Genomic DNA, 22,594 nt, shown 5'->3' with positions numbered 1-22,594 from the left:
GTTTTTAAATCTCACAGGCTTTCTGCCACGAGGCACGGACGCCATCTTGGGTACCCTTTTTGATTTAAAATGTCCACGCAGGGTCCCGTTTATTAATAACAACCTCGGGGAAATGTAGAAATTATGCAAATCTTACATAACGCCACAATTTTCTATGGTGTTGCTCACCTCCATATCTGTGATATCATTTAATAAAAGCCCCAATATATATTTTCGAATCTGAGAACAGGTTACAGGGAGATTTTCCTGGGTCTGCACCCAGGCGCACTGGATTACCTCAGCATAGCAAATATCAGAAAACTGCACACACCTGTAAAGGAACTCACTCAATTTTCCTTCTATTTAAAATTAATATAGGACAATCGGACGGTTTCTTTACAGTCGTCATGTGTTCAGACAGGCCCGTTTTTCTGATATTTGCCGTGCCCAGGAAATCCAGCGGCCTGCGTGCAGACCCAGTAAAATCTCCCCTCACATGTTTTGTGAAGAGCAGATAAATTTGAAATGCAACCAAAAATAAGTGAAACATTAAAGAGAAGGAAAGTCTACGACCAATAATTTGTGCTGCCAGTCAGTCTAAATTTGAGGTCCCATTAAAGTCATGCTGAAGCTGTATAGTGCTCGGGTCAGGTCATACCTTGACGACTACATTCAGTTCTAGTCACTGAGGCACAAAGGAAACATTCAAACCCTGGAAGTGATGCAGAGCAAGGCCAGAAGGCTCAGCCCTAGTTTTAGAGAACCAAGTTATGAGGAAAGGTTCGAAAAACTCAAGCCTTGAAAGGAGGTAAATAAAAGGGGACTTCACAGAGGCATGCGAAGTGCAAAGTGGAATAGAAAAGGTTAATCCTGAGCACGACTTCATGTTTAAACATAATTGCAGGACAAGGTGACTTATGTACAAGGTGGTAAAAGGCAAATTCAGCGCGGATGTCAGAAATCATTTGAGAACCTTTGATTACAGACAATAACTCAAGAGGCAGGTAGACACTGATGGGCAAGATGGTAGGATGGGCTGAGGGGCCTCCCTCATCTTTCTGATGCAAATAGGGCTGCTTTGGGTGCATTCAGGTATTCCTAGTCATTGATGTCACTGGAATATATTCAGGACAATGTGTTTTAGAACCAAAATCAAAACGGCCCATAGAACATTGAGTAATGAGAAACAAGCCAGAATTAGTTAACAATCTGATGATAAGTGACTATAATATGATATTATGTTTGAGAGCGAGATGGGAGAGTCACAAACCAAAGTTTTAAATTGAAGTAAGGCAGAATTTGAAGGGGTAAGAACCAAATTGACCACAGTAGACAGGGTTGAACTGTTAATTGGTAAACCTACAGATAAACAGTAGGAAGTATTCAAATACATATTTGGCACAATACAAGACCAGTACATACCACTAAAAGACAAAAGCTTCACTTGTGCAGTTAAGCAGCCGTGGTCAGAGGTAAGAGACAGTATCAAGCCAAAATAAAAGCTTAAATAAATACAAGTGAAATCTAGCAGATTCTGAAGGGCTACAGAATCATAGAATGACAAAGCACAGAAGGAGGCCATTCGGCCCATGCCGGCTCTTTGAAAGAGCTATCCAATTCGTCCCACTCCCCTACAAATTTTTACACTTCAAGTATTTATCCAATTCCCTTTTGAAAGTTGTTATTGAATCTGCTTCCATCGCCCTTTCGGGCAGTAAATTCCAGATCATAACAAATCGCTGCGTAAAAAAAAGTTTCCTCATGCCGCCTCTGGTACTTCTGCCAATCACCTTCAATCTGTGTCCTCTGGTTACCGACCCTTCTGCCACTGGAAACAGTTATTTACTCTATCAAAACGGTTCAACATTTTGAGCACCTCTGTCAAATCTCCCCTTAACCTACTCTGCTCTGCTCTAAGGAGAACAGCCCCAGTTTCTCTAATCTCGCCACATAACTGAAGTCTTTCATCACTGGTACCATTCTAGTAAATCTCCTCCGCACCCTCTCCAAGGCCTTGACATCCTTCCTAAAGTGTGGTGCCCAGAATTGAACACAATACTCCAGCTGGGGCCTAACCAGTGTTTTATAAAGTTTTAACATAACTTTCTTACTTTTGTACTCTGTACCTCTAGTTGTAAAACCAAGGATCCCGTATGCCTTTTTAACAGCCTTAACAACTTGTCCGGCCACCTTCAAAGATTTGTGTTCCTGCACTCCCGTTAAAATTTAGTTTATATTGCCGCTCCTCATTCTTCCTACCAAAATAAATCACTTCACACATCTCTGCATTATTCTGCCCATTTCACCAGTCTGTCTATACTGTGAGGTAAATGACTTTGGATCCAAGAAAGAGAAATTAGAATATTTTCTTCATGGCGAGAGACTAGGAGCTGTGGAGGAACAGAGAGATTTGGGTGTTCAAGTGTACAAATCACTAAAAGCTAATGCACAGGAGCAAAAAAGGCTAATGGAATATTCTCCTGAAGTTTGTTAAAGATCAAAGAGTCAGCATGGATTTGTGAAGGGTAGGTAATGTCTGACAAATTAGTTGAATTTTTTTGAGGTCACTAACATGGTGGCTGACATGAATCTTGTCCTTCATGTGGAAATGACTTATGAAGTAATACTGGGCGGCCTGCTGGTGGCGCTGTCCAGGGAGAGTATAAATACTCGGGCACGGGCCCAGCTTGCTCAGGACATTCTTTAACAGGAACTAGTGAAGGACACAACTAGATCTCCATGTTGAAAAACAGTTGATTAAAGCCTTGTTTAATACTCAGACCAAGTGCCTAGTAGTTTTCTTACGTCAGTGGTTAGGGACGTGTCTATGGATGTTGTCTATATTGACTTCCAGGTGACATTCGATACAGTTCCGCACATGAGATTATTAGCAAAATTAAAAGCACACGGAATTGGAGGTAATCTTTTGATATGGGTTGGTAATTGGTTGGGAGGTAGGAGGCAGAGAGTAGAGATAAAGGGAATGTATTGTGATTGGCAGGATGTGACAAGTGGTGTTCCCCTGTACTGGGGCCTCAGTGTTTCACCATATATATCAATGACATGGATGAAGGAATAGAAGGCTGTATATCCAAGTTTACAGATGACACTAAGTTGGGAGGCACAGTAAGTTGTGTAGATGGAAGCGGGAAGCTACAGCAGGACATAGATGGAGCAAGTGAGTGGACACAACTATGGCAGACGGAGATCAATGTGGGGAAGCGTGAGGTAAATGACTTTAGATCCAAGAAAGAGAAATGTGAATACTTTCTTCATCGCGAGAGACTAGGAACTGTGGAGGAGCAAAGAGATTGGCGTGTCCAAGTACACAAGTCACTAAAAGCTAGTGCACAGGAGCAAAAACGCAAATGAAATATTAGCCTTTATTTCAGGATGGCTGCAATGCAAAGGGGAAAAAGTTATGGTTCAGTTGTCCAAAATCTGCAGCAGATGTTCAATTTTGGGCACCCCACCTCTGGAAGGATATATTGGCCTTGGAGGGGGTACAATGCAGATTCACCAGAATACCAGAACTTAAAGGGCTGAATTATAGGAGGACAGGTTGCATAAACGTGGCTTGTATTCCCTTGAGTTTAGATGGTTGAGGGTTGATCTAATTGAGTTGTTTAAAATGATAAAGGGATTCTTAAGGATAGATAGAGAAAATATTTCCTCTGGTGCGGCAATCGAGAACAAGGGTGTACAATCTTAGCCTCTGGATTACTAGTCCAGCAACATAACCGATCGTTCCCGCAAGCGAGTGCAAAAGACAAAGCTGAAGCGTTTGCAATCATCTTCAGCCAGAAGTGCTGAGTGGATGATCCATATCGGCCTCCTCCTGAGGTCCCCATCACCACAGAACCCAGTCTACAGCCAATTCAATTCACTCCACGGGATATCAGAAACGGCTGAGCGCACGGGACACAGTAAAGGCTATGGGCCCCGACAACATCCTGGCTGTCGTGCTGAAGACTTGTGCTCCAGAACTAGCCGCGCCTCTAGCCAAGCTGTTCCAGTACAGTTATAACACTGGCATCTATCCGACAATGTGGAAAACTGCCCAGGTATGCCCTGTCCACAAAAAGTAGGACAAATCCAATCCAGCCAATTACCGCCCCATCAATCTACTCTCAATCAGCAGCAAAGTGATGGAAGGTGTCGTCGACAGTGCTATCAAGCAGCACTTTCTCACCAATAACCTGCTCACTGATGCCTAGTTTGGGTTCCACCTGGACCACTCGGCTCCAGACTTCATTGCAGCCTTGGTCCAAACATGGACAAAAGAGCTGAATTCCAGAGGTGAGGGGAGAGTGACTGCCCTTGACATCAAGGCAGCATTTGACCGAGTGTGGCATCAAGGAGCCCTAGTAAAACTGAAGTCAATGGGAATCGGGGGGAAAAGTCTCCACTGGCAGGAGTCATGCCTAGCACAAAGGAAGATGGTTGTGGTGGTTGGAGATCGGAGGTCAATCACAGCCCCAGGACATCGCTGCAAGAGTTCCTCAGGGCAGTGTCCTCGGCCCAACCATCTTCAGCTTCTTCATCAATGACCTTCCCTCCATCAAAAGGTCAGAAGTGGAGATGTTCGCTGCTGAATGCACAGTGTTCAGTGCCATTCACAACTCCTCAGATAATGAAGCAGTCCATGCCCGCATGCAACAAGAACTGGACAACATTCAGGCTTGAGCTGATAAGTGGGAAGTAACATTCGCACCACACAAGTGCCAGGCAATGACTATCTCCAAAAAGCGAGCGTCTAACCACTGCCCCTTGACATTCAACGGCATTACCATTGCTGAATCTCCCACCATCAACATCCTGGGGGTCACCATTGACCAGAAACTTAACTGGACCAGCCACATAAATACTGTGGCAACAAGAGCAGGTCAGAGGCGGAGTATTCTGCGGCGAGTGTCTCACCTCCTGACTCCCCAAAGCCTTTCCACCATCTACAAGGTACAAGTCAGGAGTGTGATGGAATACTCTCCACTTGCCTGGACGAGTGCAGCTCCAACAACACTCAAGAAGCTCGTCACCATCCAAGACAAATCAGCCCGCTTGATTGGCACCCCATTCACCACCTTAACCATTCACTCCCTCCACCACCGGCGTACCGTGGCTGCAGTGTGTACCATCTACAAGATGCACTGCAACAACTCGCCAAGGCTTCTTCGGTAGCACCTCCCAAACCCGCGACCTCTTCCACCTAGAAGGACAAGGGCAGCAGGAGCATGGGAACATGCCTTCCTGACTTAGAAGTATATCGCCGTTCCTTCACCGTCGCTGGGTCAAACTCCTGGAACTCCCTCCCTAACAGCACTGTGGGAGTACCTTCACCACACGGACTGCAGCGGTTCAAGAAGGTAGCTCACCACCACCCTATCAAGGGCAACTAGGGATGGGCAATAAATGCTGGCCTTGCCAGCGACGCCCACATCCCATGAACAAATTAAAAAAAATTAGAGTTAGGCTATTCAGGAGTGGAATCAGGAAGCACTTTTTCCACACAAAGGGTGGTGGAAATCTGGAACTCTCCCCCCAAAAGGCTATGGTGGATGCTCGGTTAATTCAAATTTTCAAAGACTGAGATCGATAAGTTTTTGTTAGGTAAGGGTATCAAGGGATATGGAGCAATGGCTGGTCAATAGAGCTAAGGTACAGATCAGCCATAATCTAGACGAATGGCAGGTCAGGCTCAATGGGTTGAATGGCGTATTCCTGTTCCTAATAGCAGCTGGAGGGAAAGATATCTGAACTGGTGACTCTCTGTTTGATTAAGAAATTTGGCTTTTCTGGTGAATGGTACATACACATTTTTAAACAGAGGGAAAAAATTCGGTTGCTTTGCGCCTCCCGTTAGCGCTCTAAGAGGGCACTAACGGGGCGCAAAACAACTAGCGCCCAGGTGCAGCACCGCCAACGCCTCCCGCGAAATTCAGCGGGAGGTTAGTGGCGACGGTAACCGTTAGCGCCCCGCGGCGCTGCCATCATCACCGTGCGCAGTGCCCCGGCCGCGAACTTCGGTAGCGCCCGACTTAGCACCAGACGCCATGTCCGACGGGGTCAGGGAGGCCTACCTGCGGCCGGGGCAGCGCTATTTAAAGGAGAGTTGCCAGGCGGCCATTTTTGTTGCTGGCCACCTGCCAGCACCTGCGTCTGCTGCCGTCCCTGGCCGCCTGGGCACCCCCCGACCCCCGCGGAGTGCCGGCTGCGCTCCATGAGCCCAGCACTTCTAGAGTGCCGGGCTCTTTTGCCGGCACTCCGATCCCGGTGGCCCTGCTGGGCTCCAGGTTGCGTTGCGCAAGGCCCCTCCTCTTTAAGGGGAGGAAGACCACCAGTACTGCGGCACGTAGCGCCCCGCTTCCCTCTTGGGGCGCTACCACTCAATTTCGGCCGTGGGGGTGCTAATTTTTTCGGGGCACGACTCAACTTTTCTCCCATAGACTTTAAGGGTGGGGGAGAAGCAAGTGAAATATTTTTTACTATATATCATTTATTAACTTTTTTAATGTTTAACGGAGAATTTAGGAGAAAAAAGATGTGGCTTTAAGCCCTTTTAACACTCATTATCGCATAAAATATTCTGTATTTTCTCTCACTTTAGTAGAAATTCCTTGAAAATGAGGACTGTTAAAAGTTATGGGGAGTAAGCAGGATAGTTGGATTAGAGTAAATGGATTATGTGGAGAAAAACAATCAGTGGAGACTTATTGACCCGAATGGCCTGTTTGTTATAACATTCTACATTTCTAGCAGTTTAAATGAGTGTATAATAATATTAAAGGATAAAGATTTTTCCCCATTGTTAGACATAAAATCGGACAATGCATTAGCGAAACTGAAGTTCATTGTTAGTCTATTCTACTGTGAAAATTTATTTCACTAGATATGAGCCAAATTAAAGCACATTTCCCTCTGTAAAGACTTGAATTAGCAATAGGTGCATTAGACAGTGGCAGGAGTGATGTGATCGCAGCATATTTAAGAGTTTTCACCCAGACCCCTCTCATTCATTCACCTTTTAATTCTTGCCCTCAGATTAAGAATTTGCAGTCTCAAAACAAAGCATTCTTCTTTAAGCGAAGCATGAGCTAGTAAATTATGAATGCATACTATTCTAAATTAATGCAAATCCTAGATGCCATTTTGCATATTTCAGATTATCACATTAATAAGTTATAGGTAATTTTGTGTTCACATTTAACTGCTCTATACTGCACTTAACTTGCAGAGGAAACTGCTAAAGAACAAATTGTAATTTCCAATTTTTCAAATAGCTTTTCTGAAATCCTTCCCCCCCCCCCCCCCACCCACCATAAACCTTATAGAGGAGATACTCAGTAACGTTTGGCTAAGGACCACAATTAGAACATTGAGGGATGCTTTATTTTTTTTCTCATCAATGTTTCCCTCTTCAAGGCATGAATCCTTGACGATGCACAATTCCACGAGGCCCAATTACCTTTCGTTACTGCTTCCAAGTGTCCACTACACATGAGTGAGCCTGACAGGGAGCGCCAGCAGACTAGTTGACAGCATCGGAGCCTGATCTTTCCTCACTCAGTATTGACAAATGCACACTTCCAACAGGGATTTACTCAATAGCAATCAGGAGTGGGCATCAGAACCAATGCTCCTCTCCCCAGGGCCACTGAGGCCAATTGCAGCTCCTCTACCCCTCCCCAGCTGAATTCAGCCAACATAAATCTGGGATCTTCCTGACCCAAATAGCTCAGCCACTCAACTGGATAAACTTGCTGAGCTGTAGGAAAGCCGAGCAATGCAGGCTTACACAAGCTCCTTCAATCCTTTCCCAAGTACAGCCTTTCCTCTGCCAATAATTTTTCTCCAAACACAGCCACCTGGCTTCCTTTTTACCTTCTTCAAAAAAAGCTTCATGAGATTTTGAAAAAATAAATCAAAGCTGTGGGGGAAATAAAATCAAAGACTGCCATTTTTTGCTGATTTTACACAGTCCTCTTTTATTAATGTATTTTGGAGCACTGGAAAGTGGTAGATGTGGGTGTGGGCGAGTGAAAGCAGGAAACATTGACCTCTGAATCGAGTGCGAGCAGTTTGCAGAATTAGGCACTCAAGCCTATAATTGAGAATGGCCCCTGATGCACATGAAAGTCCCAATCTGTTGGTAAATGCCAGTGTATACACACACAACGCGCGCACACACACAGTTTCACCTCATCCAGTTTGTTCTGCACCTAGCACAGTTGAATCTCAATACAGTAATACGTTTAATCCCCTGCTTGTTTGCTTTAATTATCATTTACAACCATTTTGCTCAGGCTAGTTAATGCATAAACCACTCTCCACTTCACTGAAGCCCAGGCAAGCATGGAATTTCACACCGTAGGATACAAAAGATGAACTGTCTCATCTTCTAATTAATAGCAGTCAAACTAACTTCAAATGAATAAACTGAAAAAGGTGAAAGGAATCATCTTACGACCCATGTCAGTTCACTTAATTTTTTTAAATGTAAACAACCAAAAATAACACGTTCTACATTTTCACTAACCAAAACTGGGATAATGGCTATCGAGAGTTTCTGGCCTCCTCAAACTTAGCCAATGCACTGTATGCTAGGATCAGCCGCTGAACAGTCAATCCCAGGATTTTAAAAATGATTGCATGCCTGCAGTTCTGATTTATTGGCCTGAATATTTACGGGAGGTGGGGAGGGAGTGAGGGAGGTGGGGTCGCAGATGCCGGGAAACTCAGAAATGCGAGCAACATGGAGTTCCTGACAAATTTAACGGCAGGACCGCAATTGAATGCTTTTCTCTGTTTCCCGGCCATCAGCTAGCCAAATTGAGATGCTTGAGATGGGAGGGGAGGCAGAGAGAGGGGGGGGGGTTGTTGCCTGCCGGGGGGCCGGCTGGAGGGATTGGGGGCCAAGGGGTGAGGGAGGATCACGATCCGGGGTGGAGGGGATTGCAATCTGGGGTGGAGGGGATTGCAATCTGGGGTGGAGGGGGGATCACGATCCAGGGTTGGGGGGGGCGGGGGGTGAATTGCGGATCGGGGGCCGGGCAGGGGGATTGCGCACTGGGGTTGCGCACTTGGGTGGGGGGAGTCGCTTGCTGGGGTGGGGGGATCGCGCGCCGGGGTGGGATTGTGGGTTTTGGAAGAAAGAGATCGCAGGGGAGGGGCTTCGGATCGTGACGAGGGAGGCCAATCGCGGGGAGGAAAGCAGGTTTGCTCGAGGGTGCTGGGGGGGGAGGGGGGGGGCGGGGGGGGACGCACTCCTGCTCCTCCTGGCCCACAAGCAGTGCTGGAAAGGCCCTTACCTGATGGATCCGACCTTTCTCGTCTCCCTTCAGCTGTCGGGTTTCTGCAACCCTGGGAAACCTGGCCCGTAGCCATTAAATCAAAAAATCTGTTCAAATTTGAATCACGCACAGCCTCATTAGCATATTTAAATAACTGTGCCAACTCTCAAAAGCAGGTTAGTCATCCGTCCCCCAACCCACTTCTGTTAAAACTAGTTTTATTCTCTCCCGCCTGTCCGTCGTGGGGGGGTTAAAATTCCCCCCATTATGCATAATTGTTTATTTTATGATTTCATCATTATTCATAAAAACACTTGCTAAGTTTCATGCCATAATGTGTCAATGATATTCACCTGATTATCATACTTTAGAGATTGAGTGCCAACCAGGAACCTGATTGCATCGGTTTCTGCAGTCTGTGGTGTTAAGGCACGTGCCTGCAAAATAAAAATAATACAATTCTGTAACTTTGCAGTCTTGTCATTGCATTATCTCATGGGTTTGCTTTATGCCAACTATAGATTTAAAGTTACCGTCCTCTTTAGCAATCATAACTTCCACTAGCCAAAAATATAGAAACTGTGTTCAACTTTAAAAGGCACATATAACCACAAAACATTTGCCCAACTACTGCCCAGTGAGTGCCCATGAAACTCTTACGCCTGGTAAAAGCAGGCATATGGTATGGCCTTCTTTTACCAGTGTAAGGGTTTAAATAAATTCTGAAATAAATTTTTTTAAATGATTTTAACATTCAAAAACCTGTAAAATAAGTTTAGGTTATCTTTGGCCGCTTGAAATATGTTTAAATTTAATTTTCAAAAAATTAAATTTTTGTATTAAATGTTTAATTAAATTGTATTTTAATTAATTTTAAACATGTAATGATTTTGTTTTCAGTGTTGTGTATGTGTATTTTTTGGGTGATTCCTAGTAAGCTTATGGGGATTCCGTACGTAAATGGAATCCCCATAAGCATAATGAGAATCCCCTTTCCAATTGGTTGGGCCGGCCCACGTGGTCCCGGTGGTGCTTGCGAACCACGTGTCCCTGGGATACGTGGGCCTTTGTGCATGTGTACGTGCAGACGCCCAGGAGTGCGAGTCTCCGTGGATCCAGGACCATCAGGTAGGTTCGCAGTTTTATTCCGGTTCGGGGGCATCCGCCCACGGGAAGTCTCCGACCGCAAATTCAGGCCCATATAGTGTCTTTCATGCTTCAGGAAATCCCGAAGTGCTTCATATAATTTTCAATTACTTGCGAAGCATTCACTGTTGTTGTAGGCAAACACAGCAGCCAAATTGTGCATTGCAAAGACTCACAAACAGCAATGAGAAGAATGACCAGTTAACGTGTTTTGGTGGGGATAGTTGAAGGATAAATATTGCACAGGACACCAGGAGAACTGTGGACCTGCCTGGCTCAAGCCTGTCAGAGGGCTGGCTTCAGAACTTCCAGGCATGTGATCTTGCAGCCACCTCAAGCCAACACCCCTCTTACAAATTTAGAGAAAATATCATATAAACCTATTTTCAATTGAAAGATAATTCATTCTATATCCCAGTCACTATCCTTTTCAGTATCGACAAACCAAATTCATCCCATCCTGGGACCTCTGACTAACTTTGGACTCTCTCTTATTGTCGCCTCCTTATTCTCTGTTTACAACCAGGAAATATCTATCCCAACCATTGCCTTACCGATGTAACCCGTGTTTCCCTGCGTCCACTTTCATACGCATTTTGGCGGCTGCTCCAGACTTGAGCCCATTACTTCTTTCTTCCCTTTTTCTTTCTCTTCTCTTTACCCCTCATGGGCTCTTCTCTCCCGTCTCCCCCCCCCCTTCCTGTTACCCAGTCATGCCTCCTTTTATTTCTCCTCTCTCTCTCTCTCTCTCTCTCTCGAGTGCTTTGCACCCGCCCCCCCCAAATTTCTATCCCAACTCTTCAATATTCCTCTGCCTTCCGACACTCCTGTCAGCATCCCAGGCTTGACTCCCTCTTGGATAAGCCCAGTGTCCCTGTGTGCCTCTCAGCATTCTTCAAAGGGCCCATCGAGACACTCCTCACTGCCTCCTTACGAGCAGCAACCCCAACTGCCCCATCCTCATGTCTCACAAGAACAGAAGAAATAGGAGCAGCAGTAGGCCATTCGGCCCTTTGAGCCTGCTCCGCCATTCAATGAGATCATGGCTGATCTTCTGCCTCAACTCCATTCACCGGCCCTATCGCCATATCCATTGATGCCTTTACTAGTCAGAAATCTATCGACTTCTGTTTTGAATATACCCAATGACTGAGCCTCCACAGCCCTCTGGGGTAGAGAATTCCAAAGATTCACCACCCTCTGAAGAAATTTCTTCTCATCTCAGTCCTGAATGGCCTACCCTTTATCCTGAGGCTGTGGCCCCTGGTTCTAGACTCCCCAGCCAAGGGAAACATTCTCCCACCATCCACCCCATCAAACCCTGTAATAAATTTGTATGCTTCAATGAGATCCCCTCTCATTCTTCTGAATTCAAGAGAATACAGGCCTAGTTTACTCAATCTCTTCTCATACGACAGTCCCGCCATCCCAGGAATCAATCTCGTGAACCTTCGTTGCACTCCCTCCATGGCAAGTATATCCTTCCTTAGGTAAGGAGACCAAAATTGTACACAGTACTCCAGGTGTGGTCTCACCAAGGCCCTATATAATTGGAGTAAGACTTCTTTACTCCTGTACTCAAATCCTCTTGTAATGAAGGCCAGCATACCATTTGCCTACCTAGTGGCTTGCTGCACCTGCACATTCACTTTCAGTGACTTATGTACAGGGACACCTAGGTCCCTTTGAGCATCTGCATTCCCCAATCAATCATTCACCATTTAGGAAATACTATCCTTTTCAGTATCTACAAACTTCACATTTATCCACATTATATTCCATCTGCCATGTTCTCGCCCAGTCACTGAGCCTGTCGAGATCCCCTTGAAGCCTCTTCACATCCTCTTCGCAACTGACACTGCCATCTAGCTTTGCATCATCAGCAAATTTGGAAATGTTACATTTAGTCCCCTCATCCAAATCATTGATATAGATTGCGAATAGCTGGTGCCCAAGCACCGATCCTTGCGGTACCCCACTAGTCACAGCCTGCCATCCTGAAAAAGACCCATTTATCCCTACTCTTTGTTTTCTGTCTATTAACCAATTCTTAATCCATGCTAGTATATTACCCCCAATTCCACGTGCCCTAATTTTGTTCACCAACCTCTTGTGTGGGATCTTATTGAAGGCCTTCTGAAAATCCAAATACACCACATCTACCGGTTCCCATTTGTCTACTCCACTAGTTACATCCTCAAAGAACTCCAATAGGTTTGTCAAACAGGATTTCCCTTTCATTAATCCATGTTGACTCTGCCCAATCTTACTATTAGTTTCTAAGTGCCCAGTTATTGCAACCTTTATAATAGATTCCAGCATTTTCCCAACTACTGATGTGAGGCGAACAGGTCTGTAGTTCCCCGTTCTCTCTCTCCCTCCTTTCTTAAATAGCGGGGTTACATTTGCTATCCTCCAATCTGCAGGAACTGTTCCAGAATCTATAGAATTTTGGAAGATGACAACCAATGCGTCCACTATCCCAATGGGCACCTCTTTCAAAATCCTAGGATGTAGATCGCTGACCTTCCCACCCAACCTGCCTGCTCGGGCTAATCTTGCCAACTTCACCCCTCCCAATGCTGACCCTGTGGACTCTGCCAGCAGATCAACAATCACTGGCTTTCGCTGCATCTCCCTGCAGAATGTCCGTGCACTTGAGAACAAGGCCTTTGCCAAAAATTGTGGACGATTGCATTGACATCATCGCCTTGGCAGAAACTTGGCTCATGGGTGCCGACACTTTGCCTCTTACTGAAGCCTGGCTACAGCTTCCACTACCTGCCCTGCCCAAACCACTGCAGTGACGGCGTGGCCCTTATCACCAAATCTCACCTTGGACTGTCCTTCTAGTCCTCTGGCACCTTCTCCACCTTTGAGCACCTCACCGTGTTCCAAACCTCTCGCCTCTCCTTTAAAATTCTGGTTCTCTACTGCCTACCCAAGCTCCGCGCCAAGTTTCTCACCGAAATATCTTCACTGCTTTCTTCCTTCAGCCTCTACACCGAGCGACTTCTCAAACCCAATGATTTCAACCTCCATCAGTTTCAACAGCGGGAGGTTGCTGTACTTACCTCAGAGTTTACTGCCCTCCCATCCTTCCTTAATCTTTCTATCCATATAAACTCCAACATACAAACTCCCCAACCCATACTCATGGCCACCCCATCGATCTTGCCATCTCACAAGGCCGCTCTATTTCCATCATGTCAATCACAAATAAGGCCATCTCTGATCACTCCTTGTATCTCTCTCCACTCGCATCCCCCTTCCAACCCCACTTCCTTCTGTGTCCGCCACCGGAAAAAGCTCTCCCCCAAGTTACTTACAACAGCACTTTCAAATTTCCAACTGTCACGCCTTTGACCCTCCATTCACCACAACATTTCTGCAGCTACTGATTTGCTCAATCACACCCTCACCTCCACCTTTGATGCCTTTGCCCCCAATAAATCCATTACTCTCTCTCACCCTGGTTGTTCCCTCTGGTACGCCCCTCATCTACCCTTAAGTCCAAGGGACGCACACTCGAGCGTTTATGGCAGACAACTGGGTTAGCCATTCATCGCCAGATCTGGCTGGACCACATAAAGCACTATCAGGTCGTGTTCTCCTCTGCCAAAGCTGCTCACCCAGGATCATCCTGAAATGCTAAGATAACCCCCCAGTTTCCCTTCTCCACTAAAAATCGTCTCCTTAAACCCTTCTGACCTGCCCCATCCATCCTCACCTCCAACAACATGTGCGAGGAGCTCATGGACTTCTGCGTCATGAAGATCGAGACCCCATGTTCAGCTGCCTCTGCTGCTTCCCTCCCTTTCCCAAGCCCACTAAGCCAAACTTCCCCTAAGGTTTCCCCCTGCCCTAGCTCTGAACTTGCATCTTTCTCGATCTCCCCTCATGCCCACTCCGAACTCATCTTGTCCGTGAGACCCCACCTCCTGATCCTTCGACCCTATTCCCACCAAACTGACCAACCCAATTCCCTTCCTTGCCCCCATGTTAGCGGATATTGTTAACGGTTCCCTCTTCTTCAAATCTGGCACCATCATCCCCTCCTCAAAAAAAAACCTTGATTCTTGTAATGAAATCTGTTTGTCTTGATCCTGTATTCGTTTTGCACTCATGTATATTACCCTCCCCCACTGTGTATAGTTTCACTTCCTCTTTCCCAACTAACCTGGGAGGTTCCAGGTCTTGGCTCTTGGCTCCGCCCCTGACTTCTCTTACATAAAGATCCCAGGATCTGTATGACTCATTCCTGTGAACCAGTCGGCGTGTTGAGATGTTAGCTCTGATCTTAGTGACTAAAAGCCAACTTGTTTAAGTCTATAACTTCTAGTTTTGTGGTTATTGAAGGCCCATCAATTCTATTGTCCTTGCAAACTACCGCCCCATCTCCAACCTGCCTTTCCTCTCCAAAGTTCTTGAACGTGTTGTTGCCTCCCAAATTACTGCCCATCTTACCCGCTACTCCATGTTTGAGCCCCTCCAATCAGGATTCCACCCCGCCACAGTTCTGAAACAGCTCTTAACAAATGATATCCTACGTGACTGTGACCTTCTCGACCTGTCTGCGGTTGACCGTACTGACCTCCTCCAACGTCCAGCTGAGTGGGACTGCCCTCGCCTGGTTCCATTCCTATCTATCCAATCATACCCAGAGAATCACCTGCAATGGCTTCCTGCTCCCGCACCATTATCTCTGGAGTCCCCAAAGAATCCATCCTTGGCCTCCTCGTATTTCTCATCTACATGCTGCCCTTCGGTGACATCATCCAAAAACACGACATCAGGTTCCACATGTACATTGACAACACCCAGTTCTACCTCATACCACCTCTCTCGACCCCTCCACTGTCTCTAAATTGTCAGACTGCTTGGCCGACATCCAGTATTGGATGAGCAGCAATTTCCTCCAATGAAATATTGGGAAGACCAAAGCCATAGTCTCTGGCCCCCAAAACAAATTCTGCTCCCTAGCCACCATCTCCATCCCTCTCCCTGGCCACTATCTGAGGCTGAACTTGACTGTTCTCAAGGTCAAATAGGACACCAAGGTTGCGATGAGCTTCCAACCACATATCCACTCCATCACCGAGACCTCCTACTTTCACCTTCGTAACATCGCCAGTCTACGCCCCAGCCTCAGTTTATCTGCTGCTGAAACCCTCACCCATGCCTTTGTTACTTCTAGACTTGACTATTCCAGTACTCTCCTGGCTAGCCTCCCATCTTACACCCTGCATAAACTGGAGCTCATCCAAAACTCTGCGGCCCGTATCCTAACTCGCACCAAGTCCTGTTCGCCCATCACCCCTGTGCTCGCTGACCTACATTAGCTTGCGGTCAGGCAATGCCTTGATATTTAAATTCTCATCCTTGTTTTCAAATCCCTCCATGGCCTCGCCTCTCCCTGTCTCTGCAAATTCTTCCAGCCCTACAATCACCCCCAAGATATCTGTGCTCTTTCAATTCTGGCCTCTTGCACGTCCTCGATTTTAATTGCTCCACCGTTGGTAGCTGTGTCTTCAGTTGCCTAGGCTCGAAGCTCTGGTATTCCCTCCCTAAACCTCTCTGCCTCCTTTCCTTTAAGACACTCCTTAAACTTACTTCTTTGACTAAGCTTTGGGTCACCTGTCCTAATATCTACAGTATCAAATTTTGTTTGATAATTCTCCTGTGAAGCACCTTGGGATGCTTAAAGGTGCTATATAATTGCAAGTTGTTTAATTGATTTTCAGGCTGCAGATCACAATCATTGCTTTATTCTAAAAGTGATTGTAAGATCACAGACAGGTTATAAGGTTTCAACTAATTATCCTCAAAGTCTGGATTACTGTAAAATGTTGTACTGTACAAAAGAACAAAAAGTATCAACTTGTAACAGAACCAAAATGTTACATTAACATTTAACTTGTTCTTCATTCAGAAGTACATGTTCAGGTTTATCACAGAATATGTCACATCACAAGGATAACCACCAGCACAGTACACCAAAAACAATGAACTGTGAATCACGGGGCATTTCAGTAAAATATACAATATACATGTGCAGGCTATCATAGTTGAGTGCGTATTAATGGCTTTAGTTCTCTACTCTCAAGATACTTGCAGAGTGCCATTGGTACAAGTGGGCAGCATCACTCTATTCTACGAATTCAAATCATCACAAGCGCAATTTTCTTTACAATACAGTCTTCTGTTTGCGTTGCCTCTTCCAAATTTTTGTTGTCGATTGTCATTTACTGTTATTTTCAGTAGCCCGTATTTTCCAATCCCTACAGGTGTGTACGCACTGTGTCCATACCCGTAGGGACATCGGAAATGCCGGTTTCAGGCGTGCGAAGTGCATGCACTGAAAACCGGCATTTCCGATCCTCTTGACAGATCGGACGCCTGCCCTGGAGAAGGGCCTCTGCGGGTGGAGAGTTCCGGAACCTCTGCTCGCTGAAAACATTTAGAAATCTTACGCCTGGTAAAAGCAGGAGTAAGGCCTGCTTTTATCAGCATATAAGGGTTTAAAAAAGTTTTTTAAAAATAAAAAAATTTCCACTCATTTATAATTAAAAAAAAGTTTTTTTTAAAGTTTATTTTTAGCCCCGTAAAAAACTTTAATTATTTTTTCAAAAAATTTAATTTTTGTTTAAAATATTTAATTTAATGTAATTTTAACTCATTTTAAAAATGTGATTTTTAAAAAATGTATTTAATGTTTTGGTGTCTTTTTGGGGTGATCTCTATTCATACTTTTGACAGGTCTATCTGTCAAAAGTATGAAGGGAGTTTCCCTGGCCTGGCCCACGTGATCTGTGGAGAGGCCCAGGAGAGGAAGTGTCCAGACCTCGGGAGCCCTCAGGTAAGAGCGTAGATTTTTTTTCCCCGATAGGAGGCCTCCGCACGCAGGAAGCCTCCCATCGGAAATTACGGGCCAGTATTTTAGACTTTTTGGTGAATTTTGAGCTCCCCAAGGCTGAAGGAAGTCAATGGGAAAAGTTTTGGCATCAAACTGCAGACCTAGTGCTCTCTACTCAACATCTTAAACAACGGCTAACCAATCGGATATGCTGGAGGCTGCTCCCAAATGGGGTATTTTGGCTTCGCACAGCTCAAGAGGAGATCTCAATTTGCACTGATTGGAAGATACAATCGGCATTTATTGATTCATACCAGTAACCAAGGGCGATTGCTAAACTTAGCCAATCCTCGTTGAGAAGGGATAAAAAGCATTTTTGTCCCAATGTAGGTTGAGTTAGTTGTGTATAAGATGTATAGTGATACAATGCTCCTTTTAAGCACCTTGGGACATTTTTATTACGTTAAAGGTGCTATATAAATGCAAGTTGTTATTGACATGTGTATAAACATTTCTCAATCATGCCTCAGAACTTCTAAGCAGGCAACTTTGGCCCACATGCGAGATCCAGGACCAATCTGTGAGGTGAATTTATGACAAAAAATGGAAACGATTGCAAGGAGGGAAGGAAGGCTTAAGCCTACTGACCTGCTGCTCAGTACCCTGATGGGGCAATCAGCCTCATGGTAGACATGGTGGGGTGAAAGCAAATACAGTTTCAAAATGGAGACTCTACTTAGGTGTGTTAATAAATCCATACGCAAAGTATTGGAACATTTGACATTGTTAAAGAATCAACAGGCAGCACTCCATAGTTAATGCATAACAGTCCTACACAAAATAAGACGTATTAATGATAAAGCTATCCATGGCATGGTTATCATCCCATCGGTTTTCCAATCTCTCCCTGCTGGTCCCATAATATTGTTTTTTTTTTGTTATTTCTTTCATTTTTTTCCCCCCCACAGGTCCTCTCTTAAAATTACTAACAGAGATGGAATCTTAATTATTAAGGAATTTCTTAATCAATATATGTTTATCTTCTTACTTGGCTTATTTTAATAATTACAAGTTTTGTGTGTGACTGTGAACAAATGTGTCCTGATCGGTTGGATGAGTGGATGAGCGATTAGCTCCCTCTATTGGTGATGTAGCGTCATGCGTGCACAGGTCATGCTTCCATCACATGGAGCATCAGGAAAAATGTACTCACCCTGTTGCAATCGTGCTGATCGGCCACAGTTCGACACAGAGACGAATGCCCTTTATTTCTCTGCATAGAACAATGCCACGGTTACCGTCAGATGTGTGGAAGCATTTTATCCCAGGCATTAAAGATGGAAAGACGGTGTACATGTGCAAACACTGTACAAAGCCATATGTAAAGAATGCCACAAAGATGCAGCAGCATTTATCCAAATGCAACAACTTCACTCAAAGCTCACAGCAGTCAGCCCAGAGTTCCTCTGCTTCCATTCAAGAAGATGATGGTTCACATTCAGCATCAGGCTCCTTATCATCAGCAACTCCTGGCCCACTTGGAAGGTTCTTCGATACAATGGATAACCATAGCCAGAAGAATGCAGATGAGTGCCTTGCTCGGGCTGTGTAAAGGGCATTCATCTATGTGTCGAACTGCTCACCCCTCATGCTCACAGCCAATGTGCACTGGAAGAGATTTTTCAATGTTATTCGCCCTGCATACTGTCCTCCCACCAGACATGCTTTGTCTACTTATTTGCTGGAGGCTGAGTATAACAGAGTCCAAGGAAAGCTCAAAGAAACAGTAAGAGATGGCAGACTGTGTTGCAGTTCTCTCAGATGGGTGGTCAAATGTACGAGGGGAGGGCATCATAAACTACATCGTCTCCACTCCTCTCCCAGTGTTCTTCAAGAGCACAGACACGAAGGACAACAGACACATACATTGCTGATGAGCTGAAAGCGGTCATCAACGACCTTGGATCACAAAAGGTCTTTGCAGTAGTTACTGACAATGCTGCGAATATGAAGGCTGCTTAGGCTCAAGTGGAGGAGGCCTACCCTCATATTACGTCTATTGGGTGCACAGCTCATGGCTCAACCTGCTCCTCATGGGTTTGAGAACCATGGAAACACTGTACAAGAGAGCCAAGCAAGTTGTTAAGTATGTCAGGGGAAAACAGGTAGTTGCAGCAACCTACAACTCCAAGCAAACGACAAAGAACAAGAACACCACACTGAAGCTGCCCAGCAACACTAGATGGGGGTGGCGTTGTCCTAATGTACAACAGCCTTCTGAAGGGTAAGGAGTCGCTGCAAGAAATGGCAATATCCCAGTCTGGGGATATGGAAACCACCATCAAGAAAATACTGCTGGATGATGTGTTTTGGGAGAGAGTGGTTAGCAGCCTTAAACTACTCTCACCAGTAGCATCTGCAATTGCTCAGATTGAAGGAGATGACGCTGTCTTGTCAGATGTTCTCAGGCTTTTTGCTGATTTAAAAGAACAAATCAGCATTGCCCTACCCACATCCCTGCTGCTCAAAGCAGAGAAGGCAATTGTTCAATTCACACAGACACGTCAAGAATTTTGTGTCAAGCCGATTCATGCTGCAGCATACATGCTGGACCCAAAGCATGTTGGGAGACCAATACTTTCTGGAGAACAGATCAACAGCGCTTACAGTGTGATTTCTACCCTCTCACGCCACCTCAATCTGGACGTGGGCAAAGTTCTGGGAAGTCTAGCAAAGTTCTCTACCAAGCAAGGTGTTTGGAATGGGGATGGGATATGGGAATCATGCAAGCACATCAGTGCACATACCTGGTGGAAGGGACTTTGTGCATCTGAGGCCCTGTCACCCATTGCATCGGTGATACTCCAAATCCCACCTTCATCAGCGGCCTCTGAACGAAACTGGTCACTTTTTGGGAATACGCATACAAAGGTGCGCAACAGGCTGACTAACGAGAGTGGAGAAACTGGTGGCTATCCGGGCGAACCTACAACTTATTGAGCCAGATACAGAAGTGTCCACCACACAACTAGACAGTGACACAGAGGAGGAAATGGACACGTCAGAGCCAGAGTCAGAGAATCAGGAGGAGCAATGATGAGTAGAAGACTCATGAATAGAAGACTCAAAGGGACAAAATAAGGACAAATTACAGGCTAAATAAGCTGACGCTCTCTTAATTTTATTCTAGACGGGTCTTTTTTGTGGGGATTCAATAAAGTTCAAAATTATAACCTAAATAAAGTTTTGAAAGCCTGTTTTTATTTGTATGGAACAGTATGTCTATTTTGATGACAAAGATACTATAAGGGTCAGAGACAAAAACCATCAGTGTGCAAAAAAACTCAAAATTCCCATAAATTCCAGAAAATTCCCATGGAAAGTTTCCTCTTTTAAAAATTCCTGGAATTTTGCAACCCTACCCAAGACTAGACCTCTCATGGCAACAACATTTTTGTGCGCAGCTCCTTGTACAAATGGGTTCAAGAAACAATCCAACGTGTTTCTGGAAGAAAGGTTGGAGGGATGTGGCGAGAAGGGCTGTCGGTGGGGTTTGGGTCAAAGGAAAAGCTTGGTGGGCCTCATGGCCTTTTCTTATGCTCTTGCTTCCACCCACCCCCGCCCCCGTCCTTAAGATTACACCTCTTCAGTTAAATTGCAGACAGACGTGTTTTTTTTGTTTTGCAGTGATCTACCATTACATATTCAACAAGCAAAATACTGCGGATGCTGGAAATCTGAAACAACAGAAAATGCTGGAAACGCTCAGCAGGTCAGGCAGTATCCGTGGAGAGAGAGAGAAACCAAGAGTTAACGTTTCTCTGTCCGCGGATGCTGCCCGACCTGCTGAATGTTTTCTGTTACCCTCTCGTATTGTGAGTCTCTCAAGTCGTTGGGAACCCCGTCCCTGCTGTGGCCAGACCCGGGTCAGCAGCTGTTGCCAATGACAACCGCTGGCGCTTGCTTCACTGTATGGTGGTGGTGGTGGCGGAAAAGGAAAGACTTGCATTTATATAGCACCCTTCACGACCATCAGACGTCTCAAAGCGCTTTACAGCCAACAAAGTACTTTTTGTGGAAGGAGTCACTGCTGTAATGTGGGAAACGCGGCAGCCAATTTGCTCACAGCAAGGTGCCACAAACAGCAATGTGACAATGACCAGATAATCTGTTTTTTTTTGTTATGTTGGTTGAGGGATAAATATTGGCTTCCCCCCTGCTCTTCTTCAAAATAGTGGCCATGGGGTCTTATACGTCCACCCGAGAGAGCAGAGGGTGACTTGGTGTACTCTTTTTATATGGGGTGGATAAACAAATCAACTGTAACTTAATAAAACTTAACAAATTAAATTAAAATTTGGTTCCCGGTGGTGATAAAGCACTCCAGTCCCCGCAGCGCCCACCGGTCACGGAAGGACTCAAGCGTGCCAGCGGACACCGCGTGCTCCATCTCCAGGGCCACCCGGGCGCGAACATGGCCGCTGAAGAGAGGCAGGCAATCGGGCCGAACGACCCCCTCGACCGCCCGCTGCCTGGACCAATTGATGGATTTTTTGGCCAGGCCCAGGAGCAGTCCTACGAGGAGGTCCTCCAACCCGCCCGCTCCCCTCCGCACCGGGTGACCGAAGATCAGGAGCGTGGGACTGAAGTGCAGCTAAAAATCGAGGAGCAGCCCCTTCAAATAATGGAAGAGGGGCTGCAACCTCTCACACTCCATGTAAACGTGAAACACGGACTCCTCCAGGGGTGACTCGGTTTAACGTCTCATCCGAAAGACGGCACCTCTGACAGTGCAGCACTCCATCAGCACTGCACTGGGAGTGTTAGCCTAGCTTGATGTGCTCAATGTCCCTGGAGTGGGGACTGGGAGTCCACAAACCTTCTGACTCAGAGGCGAGTGTGCGACCCACTGAGCAACATCTGACACAGCACCGCTCTGGACGCCTGCGTCGAACACCGGCTGCTGGAATTGCTGGCCCCCCCGCCGCCGCTGAGGCCGATCTGGGGCTCCCGCTTTACCTCACCTTTAAACTCGGCGGCCGCCTCCCCCCTAACAGCAGACCGATTCTGCACAAACCCTCCACTGGGAGCGCCGACCCTCATCTGTGTGAATTCCTGGAGACCCACTATCTGGATGAGCAAGTGAAGACGACCAAGAAGCTTGTAAAGACTGGGACCCCTGCCTTGTAGGCATGAGGGCTTGTGACTGTACAATGAGGGCTTGTGACTGTACAAAGAGCTGAGAGGAAAAATATACACACATTTGAATTAAGAGCAGGAGTGGGCCACTCGGCCCCTTGAGCCTGTTCCGCCAATCAATCAGATC

At 45.9% G+C, this 22,594-nt stretch overlaps 1 protein-coding gene across 2 annotated transcripts in view; it reads right to left on the bottom strand.

Annotated features, from left to right (window-relative positions):
* The window catches only part of eipr1 (EARP complex and GARP complex interacting protein 1), a 94,222-nt gene that overhangs the window by 71,126 nt on the left and 502 nt on the right, over window positions 1-22,594 (bottom strand). For both annotated transcript variants that reach the window (XM_085996408.1, XM_085996407.1), the window contains exon 2: window positions 9,620-9,703. In XM_085996408.1, coding sequence (XP_085852534.1) covers window positions 9,620-9,703 — 84 coding nt within the window. The remainder of the gene's footprint in view (window positions 1-9,619; window positions 9,704-22,594) is intronic.

Source organism: Somniosus microcephalus, chromosome 9, assembly GCF_052327205.1.
Source record: "Somniosus microcephalus isolate GS21.2 chromosome 9, FLI_Smic_1.0, whole genome shotgun sequence".
In the NCBI taxonomy this organism is placed as follows: domain Eukaryota; kingdom Metazoa; phylum Chordata; class Chondrichthyes; order Squaliformes; family Somniosidae; genus Somniosus; species Somniosus microcephalus.
The sequence above is the reverse complement of the archived record's forward strand: the minus strand, read 5'-3'. Positions and strand labels throughout refer to the sequence as shown.